The sequence below is a fragment of the Lampris incognitus genome, chromosome 10 (assembly GCF_029633865.1).
Source record: "Lampris incognitus isolate fLamInc1 chromosome 10, fLamInc1.hap2, whole genome shotgun sequence".
Classification (NCBI taxonomy): domain Eukaryota; kingdom Metazoa; phylum Chordata; class Actinopteri; order Lampriformes; family Lampridae; genus Lampris; species Lampris incognitus.
In genome coordinates this window covers 44039472-44049355 of record NC_079220.1, presented here as the reverse complement: position 1 = coordinate 44049355, position 9884 = coordinate 44039472, and the positions used below count along the sequence as shown (strand labels likewise).

Here is a 9884-nt window from a genome sequence, read left to right as displayed (position 1 = left end):
TCAAGACCTCCCTCCGCTCCACTGTTGGAAAGTACTGCCTTTTTAAGTTTGCGAGACTTATTTTTCCAGATGAAGTCAAGGAATAACTTGTTGATTTCATTAACTGTGGGGTCGTTACAAAAAGGGAAAAGGAAGGATAAACGAAGCGAGAAAGGCCCTCAGCCTTAGACAAAAGAACTCTGCCATTTTAATGTCAAGTCTCTTTGAAGTCAGAGGTTAAAGACATTCTTGGTTTTCTTAATCCTTCCATTAAAGTTCAGATGCTGTCTGGCTATTTGGAATTTAGTCCTATTTGTCTTTATTCATGAACGTGATTTCGAGACGTTCTGTTTAATGTTAATAAATAGCCTACCATAATTTGGCATTACATTTAAAGAAGCCTTGTGTCATAGCTCAAAGGTAATTCATGTTTAATAACTGTTAAAATGATAGATAAAATTAGTACAAGAGAAAAAACCAAAATTTAAGTGATATATCTTTCTTATATATCATACATTTATTTGGAGGCACCGCCAGTTATTTTAGTTTAAAATAGAGTAAAATTAGACGTTTAAAAGCATACAGGTAATAGCCCCATTTAGTTTGAAAACGTACCCAGGCCCCGCCCACAGTACAAATACAAATAGCAGATTTTTACATAGCTACATGGGACGGGTGTTACACACTTGTGACAGCAGATTTCTAAACCAACTCGACAGTTGGTTTTGTAGAAATCTTTGCAAATTTATTAAAAATTAAAAACTGAAATATTGCATGTACATAAGTATTCACACACTTTACTCAGTACTTGGTTGAGGCACCATTGGCAGCGATTACAGCCTCAAGTCTTCTTGGGTATGAAGCTACAAGCTTGGCACACCTATATTTGGGGTATTTCTCCCATTCTTCTCTGCAGATCCTCTCGAGCTCTGTAAGGTTGGATGGGGAGCGTCGCTGCACAGCTATTTTCAGGTCTTTCCATAAATGTTCAATGGGGTTCAAGTCTGGGCTCTGGCTGGGCCACTCAAGGACATTCACAGACTTGTCCTGAAGCCACTCCTTTGTTGTCTTGGCTGTGTGCTTAGGGTCGTTGTCGTGTTGAAAGGTAAACCTTCGCCCCAGTCTGAGGTCCTGAGGGCTCTGGAGCAGGTTTTCCTCAAGGATCTCTCTGTACTTTGCTCCATTCATCTTTCCCTCGATCCTGACTAGTCTCCCAGTTCCTGCCGCTGAAAAACATCCCCACAGCATGATGCTGCTACCACCGTGCTTCACTGTAGGGATGGTATTAACAAGGTGATGAGAGGTGCCTGGTTTCCTCCAGACATGATGTTTGGCATTCAGGCCAAAGAGTTCAATCTTGGTTTCATCAGACCAGAGAATCTTGTTTCTCATGGTCTGAGAGTCCTTTAGGTGCTTTCTGGCAAACTCCAAGCAGGCTGTCATTGCCTTTTACTGAGCAGAGGCTTCTGTCTGGCCACTCTACCATAAAGGCCTGATTGGTGGAGTGCTGCAGAGATGGTTGTCCTCCTGGAAGGTTCTCCCATCTCCACAGAGGAACGCTGGAGCTCTGTCAGAGTGACCTTGGTCACCTCCCTGACCAAGGCCCTTCTCCTCCGATTGCTCAGTTTGGCTTGGCGGCCAGCTCTAGGAAGAGTCCTGGTGGAGCCAAACTTCTTCCATTTACGAATGGTGGAGACCACTGTGCTCTTCGGGACCGTCAAAGCTGTAGAAATGTACCCTTCCCCAGATCTGTGCCTCGATACAATCCTGTCTCGGGGGTCCACAGACAATTCTTTTGACTTCATGGCTTGGTTTCTGCTCTGACATGCACCGTCAACAGTGGGACTATTATGTAGCTGGCTAATAACACTATGGTGTAAACAATTTCACACACGATGCAGGGACCACAACGCACACACAGCTGTTCATTTCCATGCTTTACTGGGAACTCTTCTTCTGTTGGTTACAATCCAGACAACAGCAATATAGAATACAGGTGCCACCTAGTGGTCACTGGTAGAATAGCATCATCCATACATAACATCTCCTCCCAACTAAAATATGTAGTACATCAACAATGCAAAAATCACTTCCCGGAACAAAGATTAAGTGACAAAGGCGTAATGTTACTTCCCAAAAGTACATTCAAAACATTGTTATTTTCCAGTATACAATCAGAACCCGTATTCGTTTCCCAATATTTTTAAACTCAAAAGTCTCAGTCTCTTTACCACATTATCAATGTGTTTACTCAGCAGAGTAACGTGCAGGTGGTTTAGTATGTCTCACCGGATAGCACGAGTGTCTAACAGTCTCTGCTATCTTAGTAGGTCCAGCACCAGCTGGTTCACTGGAGTGAGGTGTCTCCGTGGGCTCGATAGCCACTGGAACTGGATTAGTGTTCTCATCAGTGTGAGATGCAGGGGTACCGAGGTGACGTGTAGTACCACCAGCACAATGTTGAGGTGACATAGGGAAGCTGGTAGGAAGGTGGACTGCAGAGCTGGCAGCGTCCGCGTGTGCCTGCTCTGTTCGAGTCAACATCTGATCCACATGACGTTTCCACACTCCCTGTGCTCCCACCTTGACCTCGTATGACACTGGACCCGTTTGAGTCATTATAACTCCTTGTGTCCACTTTTCCTCCCCCTTCCGGTAATCACGAACAAGGACAGACTCACCGACTGCAAAGTGTCTGGCCTTGGAGTGTTGTTGACGGCGTTGCTGCTGGGAGTCTTGAGAGCGATGAACAACCCCAGCCACACTGGGTTTGAGAAAGTCCAGTCACGTGCATAGCATGCGCCTTGTGAACAGCATAGCCGGCGGTTCCTTTGTCATGGCATGCAGGGTGTTGCGATACGTCAACAGGAATGTGTCGAGCCGCAGTTGCACTGGTGCGGCGCCCCTGGAGGATTTGAGGGCGTGTTTGAAAGTCTGTACAAAGCGCTCGGCCAGACCGTTCATAGCAGGGTGATACGGCGCTGAGCGAACGTGCTTGACTCCATTGGCTTTCAGGAATGTGGCGAATTCCTCAGAACAGAACTGGGGTCCATTGTCGCTTACGAGAATTTGAGGAAGGCCGTGGCGACTGAAAAGGCCCCTCAGTACTGTGATGGTCTTGCTTGCTGTGGTGCTATCCATGATTTGCACCTCGGGCCATTTAGAATGGGCATCTACTACCACAAGATACATGTGTCCTTCAAATGGATCAGCAAAGTCCACGTGAATCCTTTCCCAAGGACTGGAAGGCCACATCCATGGATGTAGAGGGGCAAGACTCGGTTCTCTCTGAATACGCTGGCATGAGTGGCAGGATTTGGCCTGGAGCTCGATCTGAGAGTCAATACCTGGCCACCAGACATACGACCGTGCCAAGCTTTTCATCCTCACTACCCCTGGGTGTGCTGTATGTAGCTCGTTGAGCACCCGGGGCCGTAGCTTGGGTGGCAATACCACTCGTGTGCCCCACACAAGGCATCCCTGTTGGATTGTGAGGTCATTTTGACGAGTCAGGAAAAGAGACAGTTCAGTATCTGTGTTTTTCGTGTTTGGAAAATGTCCAGTAGTGACTATCTCTAGTACGCCAGACAGTGTAGGGTCAGATCTAGTGTTGTTTCGGATATCAGTGGTACTGATTGGTAGTGTGTCTAACTGTGACATGTAAAACACATCTACTGTGTCTGTCATGTCATCGTGAGTGTCCGGAAGTGGCAACCTTGACAGTCCATCTGCATTAGTATGTGCTGAAGCCTTACGATACTCTATAGTGTAATCATGCGCTGACAAGAGGAGTGCCCAGCGCTGCATGTGGGCTGCGGCCATCGACGGCGTACTCCTCACTGGACTGAGAATGGAAGTCAGCGGGCGATGGTCTGTGAGTAGAGTGAATTTGTTACCATAGAGACACTGGTGAAACTTACGTACGCCAAAGACTATCCCCAGCGCCTCTCGCTCAATCTGGGCGTAGTTCTGCTCTGCTTTGCTGAGTGTTCTTGACGCATAAGTGATAGGTTTCTCTACACCATCAGGCATGACGTGAGAGAGTACAGCCCCTACCCCGTAGGGTGAAGCGTCACAGGCTAGACGGAGGGGCAGCTCAGGGTTGTAGTGGGTTAGCACCTTCTGAGATACCATGAGCTCTTTCACTTTTCGGAACGCTGCCTCACAAGCTGTAGTCCACTGCCATTTCTTCCCTTTGTGCAGCAGTGCGTTCAGTGGTTGCAGGATGGTTGCCAGGTCCGGGATGAAACGTCCATAGTAGTTTATCATTCCGAGGAGCGAGCGTAGTTGGCTAACGTTGGTGGGCGCCGGTGCCTCCACAACAGCGCATTCCTTCTCTGGCGACTTGTGGAGCCCGGCAGCGTCGATGATATGACCTAGATACTCTACTGACTCCTGGAAAAACATGCACTTATCCTTTCTGACATGGAGACCATACTCCTCCAGTCTTGTGAGAACGTCATCCAGGGCTTTCAGGTGGGTCTCTTCATCTGGCCCACTAACCAGAATGTCATCGAGATAACAGTGCGTGAATGGCAATCCAACGAGCACTTGATCCATAGCCTTCTGGAACAACGCTGGTGCCGACGCAATACCAAAGGGCAAGCGGTTGTAGCAGAAAAGTCCTTTTTGTGTGAAAATAGTCAGTAGCTTCCTCGACTCCTCCACTACTTCCATCTGTAGGTATGTGTTTGACAAGTCCAGTTTACTGAAGCGTTGACCTCCAGCTAGCGATGCAAAGAGATCCTCAATGCGTGGAATAGGATACTTGTCCACACAAAGCGCTTGGTTGAGGGTGACTTTGAAATCACCACAAAGTCTCACCGTGCCATCCTTCTTGTTGACAGGAACTACAGGTGTGGCCCAGTCACTATGCTCCACTGGTGAGATCACGCCAAGGTCAGTGAGGCGGGTCAGTTCAGCCTCTACTTTGGATCTCAGAGCATAGGGCACATTACGTGGTGGGCAGAATTTGGGTATGCTATCAGGTTTAAGAGTCACTCTCACCTTAATGTCTTTCATTGAACCCAACCCATCCGAGAACACAGCAGAATGCCGCTTTAGTACAGCATCTAAACTGTCTTTCTTTTCAAGTTGTACACCATACACAGTTTTTAAGTCTTTCCAGTTAAGCTTAATAGCTCTCAGCCACTCTCTACCAAATAGTGGAGCTGCATTCACTTTTACAACATACAATGGTAACTCAGCTGTTTGCTTATTCAGGTTTACTTTCACATTAATAACCCCTTCTGGTAACAAAGGTTCACCTGTATACGTCCCAAGGACTACATCAGTAGGCTGCAATGGCACCTTTTTCATTGTACTTTTATACTGTTCCCATGAAATTAAAGATACAGCAGCCCCTGTGTCTAATTCCATTTCCATTTTCTTACCATTTATTTCAGGTAACACAGATATACGTGAATATTTACCCTTACGAGACAGTGCATAACATGGCAATTCATTATCAGTGTCAGATTTAGTCCCTTCACTTGTACTTTCATTGTCACTGGCCTCCACACAATGCACTCTTCTTCTTGTCTCCCGCTAAGTTTGGATGTGTTGCTTTTGCCTTTAAACTCCGGTTTCCCTTCTCTGTATTTCCTCTCTCTGCCATATTCATTCTTGGGTTTACTTTTACACATGCGGCTAATGTGGCCTTTCCTGCCGCATTGATGGCAGTCTCTATCTTTATACCAACAGCCATCATCACTATGATTTGTCTTTCCACACCGCCTGCATTTGGCATGGGATGTTTGAGAGAGAACGGCATTTACCTTTATCGAGCCGCTCAACTGTTGTGCGTCACGCGCCACTGTTTCTGCTGAAACTGCCTAAGTAACCGCTTTCTGAAAGGTCAAATTGTCCTCGGTCAACAGGCGCTTCTGAACCGTTTCACTTTTCAGTCCACAAACAAACCTGTCCCGTAGTGCATCCTCTAAGTAGCCACCAAACTCGCTCGGAAAGTCCTTTAAGCACAGCAACATACTGAGCCACCGACTCACCGTCCTCCTGATTCCTCTTGTGGAAACGGAATCTCTCTGCTATCACTATCGGTTTGAGGGCGAAATGTCCTTTCAACACCTTTACAATGTCATCATACGTCTTCTCCCCAGGCTTATCTGGAGCAATCAGACTGCGCAATAATCCGTAGGTCTTTGGCCCTATCACACTCAATAGAACCGCCACCTTCTTAGCATCCCTGATCTCATTAACCAGGATATAATTCTCAAAACGCTCAATATACGTTGCCCATTGTTCACCGCATTCCTCAGATGGTTCCATACCGCCAATAATTCCCGCCATGATGCGTCCTTCTGGTTCCTCTTCCCTTTCTTCACCGCTGCTACTGCTCATCATCAGCTAGCAAGTTCAGTCAGTTGGCTAGCACCATGCTAGCATTAGCTACAACTGCGTGGATGACTTCGTCAAAACAAGTAGAAAACTTCCCTTTTCACGGCTACTTTGGTGCCTAAAAGTTTCTACTCCACATCTCGTCGCCAATTTATATTATGTAGCTGGCTAATAACACTATGGTGTAAACAATTTCACACACGACGCAGGGACCACAACGCACACACGGCTGTTCATTTCCATGCTTTACTGGGAACTCTTCTTCTGTTGGTTACAACCCAGACAACAGCAATATAGAATACAGGTGCCACCTAGTGGTCACTGGTAGAATAGCATCATCCATACATAACAGGGATCTTATGACAGGTGTGTGCCTTTCCAAATAATGTCCAATCCATTGAATTTATACAGGTGGACTCCAATCAAGATGTAGAAACATCTCAAGGATGATCAGTGGAAACAGGATGAACCTGAGCTCAATTTTGGGTGTCATAGCAAAGGGTGTGAATACTTATGTACATGCAATATTTCAGTTTTTTATTTTTAATAAATTTGCAAAAAATTCTACAAAACCTTTTTCACTTTGTCATTATGGGGTATTGTGTGTAGATTGATGAGAAAAAAAAGGAATTTAATCCATTTTGGAATAAGGCTATAACATAACAAAATGTGGGGAAAGTGAAGGGGTGTGAATACTTTCCGGATGCACTGTATGCATACCACAAGATGGTTCAAATAGATCAAATAAATTCCCTTATCTATATCACAATGAAATCTGCAGTAATTTATTGCAAAATGACAAATAGCCTATTGGTGGCTAGGAAAACTGTAGCAAATTCTAAAAATAGTTAACTTGATAATACCTGTCCCATCTCACAAATATGTATCTGTAACCCGTACTTTGCGTTCGGCCGTCGTCTCCCTACACGCCCTGGGACTCTGCGTTGTGTTTGTTGTAGTATGATGTTTGCGTGGAAAAGGAAGGAGGCGGAGGCTTGGGATCGTGGCTGAGACCTGGACACTTTATTGGCACTCGCTTACACGTCACCTCTCATCTATCAGCTGGCCGCTGGCCTCATCATACTCACAGCTTCCGGCAGAAGAAACAAAAAAACATTTGATCAACGTAGCCTTTTGCCCGGGACAAAAACTAGGGGTACGGTGTTGCAAAAGGGACAAACATCGCCATTTGCGGCATTCCCAGGGGAACATACAGCGTAACAGTGCCACCCTGTGGCGGATTTGCATTACTACCTTACATCTACCCCTTCTTTAATTGATGGCGTCCCAGCCATCAGACCAAACAAAACAAAACAAATAAAACTTATGAGCATAAACATTAAAACAGATCACACTGAAAGTGACCTATTAATACCATGAGTTGCATATGAAATGTAGATGTGTAAATGCAATCAAAGTAAATAAACCATTAATAAAAACTTGTTTTTTGTTTGTTTTTGTTTTTTGTTTTTTTTCCGTGGATTATACGTGCCCTGCTACTCTCTCTGCTATGGCCCTCTGCCACAATGTCCAGCCCCTCTCTATCTTCTGCTGTTCCTCTTTTGATCTCACCACCTGTGACTCGTAAGACAGTTTCTTTGGGGGACGTCGAGTTCTCTGTGGGTTCCTCCTCAGGCTGGGGCCATCAAGTGCGTTGGTGTCACTGACATTTATGTCCTCTTCCCCCCTTTACTCACTTTTTCGGCTTCCTCCCCCATTACCTCCATGCCATCCACCTCCCAGTCCCCCATGTCAGACTCAACTCCTGCACTTGTTGCTGCACCAGCCCGCTCCACCGGATGAAACATACACTGTGTAAGAAGGTTGCGGTGAACCACTCTCTCTTTTTCACCATCCTCTGTTCAGACCACATACACAGGTATACTGGGTTGTTTCTTCACCACAATGTATGGGCGTGACTCCCATCTGTCTCCCAGTTTCTGCCGTCCCTCCACATGACATATTTTGACCAAGACTCTGTCCCCTGGGCTGAAACCTTGACTCTTTGCCTTTTGATCATAGTACCTTTTCTGCTGCTCTTTTGCATGTCGTGAGGCCTTGTTAGCCTGAGTATAAGCTTCCGACAGACAGTCATGCAGGGTCTGGACATATTCACTATACTCACATGGCTCTTTGGTGGTAGAAAGCCCAAAAATCAGGTCGACTGGGAGTCGTGGATGTCTACCAAACATTAGGTAATACGGTGTGTACCCAGTAGAGTCATGTTTGGTGCAGTTACACGCATGTGTCATTGCATCCACATACTCATGCCAGCGGGGTTTCAGGTGAGGCTCTAGTGTCCCCAGCATGTCCATGAGAGTCCGGTTGAACCTTTCGGTGGTGCCGTTACCCTGGGGGTGATAGGGGGTTGTGTGTGTCTTAGTGACACCAGTACACTTACACAGCTCTTTCACCACAGCACTTTCAAAATTACGCCCCTGGTCTGCATGTAGTTTTGCTGGGAATCCAAACCGACAGAAAAAGTTCTTCCACAGTACTTTCGCCACTGTACAGGCTTTTTGGTCTTTAGTGGGATAGGCCTGGGCGTACCGGGAGAAGTGGTCAGTGACAATAAGCACATTTTCTATGCCTCCCTTTGATTTCTCCAGAGTCAGAAAGTCTACACACACAAGTTCCATAGGAGCGCTGCTGTGAATACTGACCAGGGGAGCCCTGAGGCCTGCAGTTGGAGTCTTTCTGAGGCAGCACCTTTCACACTGCTCACACCAAGCCTTGATTTCCTGGAACATCTTAGGCCAGTAAAATCTCTCCCTTATCATCTGCAGCGTTCTCTCAAACCCTAAATGCCCTGAGTCATCATGAAGTGCAGTCTTGACGGATGTGTGAAATCTCTCTGGTAGTACCAGCTGCTCTACTACTCCTTCTCTGGAGTCTGGTCGTGGGGGGGTAGGTTCAGGACTAGCTTCCTGGCCTCACCGCTAAGGTGTCGCACAACAGTCAAAAAGCGGAGGTGTGTGGGGAGCTCGATTGCATCCAGAAGGTACTGCATATCACGAACCCAGTCTTCTACAAGTATTTTGCTGTCTGGATTGCCAGTGAAGAGTTGGACATTTTTTACCTGATGAGTTTGCATGAACCCACCATATGCAGTTGGTGGAAGGGTTGTGTTGGCTGCGGCTCTGACAGCAGCATTCATTGGGGGCTCATACGGACGTGGGTGCATGTGCAGGGTGGTGGATGGGTGTGGTGGAGGGTGTTGTGGGAGTGTGTTGTGGTACATGACAGCTCGAGGGTCTGAGGCAGGGGCTGTGTGGTTAGGGGCTACATGTTGCACTGCTAGTGGGGTGGTCACCTCTTGGGGGTAGAGGGCAGCAGGCTGTGACATATGCACCTGGGGGATTGATCCATGCTGCAAACTTTGAGGGGTCTGGCCAGTAGAAGAGGGGTAGCTCATAATGTTCATCATTGGTGGCATTTGAAAGCTTGGCATGAGGGCCCGGGGCACAGGGGGATTATATGCAGGACCAGTGTAGACCTGGGGTTTAGGCTCGGCAGTAGGGCTTTGGTAAGGAGGGGTGTCTTGGTGAGTC

At 46.8% G+C, this 9884-nt stretch overlaps 1 protein-coding gene across 1 annotated transcript; it reads right to left on the bottom strand.

Annotated features, from left to right (window-relative positions):
- Positions 1 to 2763: 2763 nt before the first annotated feature.
- On the bottom strand, positions 2764 to 6285 carry LOC130119822 (uncharacterized protein K02A2.6-like). Its single transcript, XM_056288417.1, has 3 exons — positions 6151 to 6285; positions 3655 to 4926; positions 2764 to 3507 (listed from the first exon to the last, which is right to left on the bottom strand). Exons 1-3 carry the CDS (start codon positions 6283 to 6285, stop codon positions 2764 to 2766), a joined length of 2151 nt encoding a protein of 716 aa, XP_056144392.1.
- Between the last annotated feature and the right edge of the window lie 3599 nt (positions 6286 to 9884).

What these genes read in the sequence shown, in the direction of transcription:
- LOC130119822 (XM_056288417.1), bottom strand. Translation starts at nt 6,285, where the DNA reads ATGGCGGGAATTATTGGCGGTATGGAACCATCTGAGGAATGCGGTGAA. An exon ending in AGGTGGCGGTTCTATTGAGT is followed by an intron (nt 4,927 to 6,150) that starts GTGATAGGGCCA and finishes CGTAATGTGCCC; the next exon opens with TATGCTCTGAGATCCAAAGT. An exon ending in ACGATGACATGACAGACACA is followed by an intron (nt 3,508 to 3,654) that starts GTAGATGTGTTT and finishes AACACAGATACT; the next exon opens with GAACTGTCTCTTTTCCTGAC.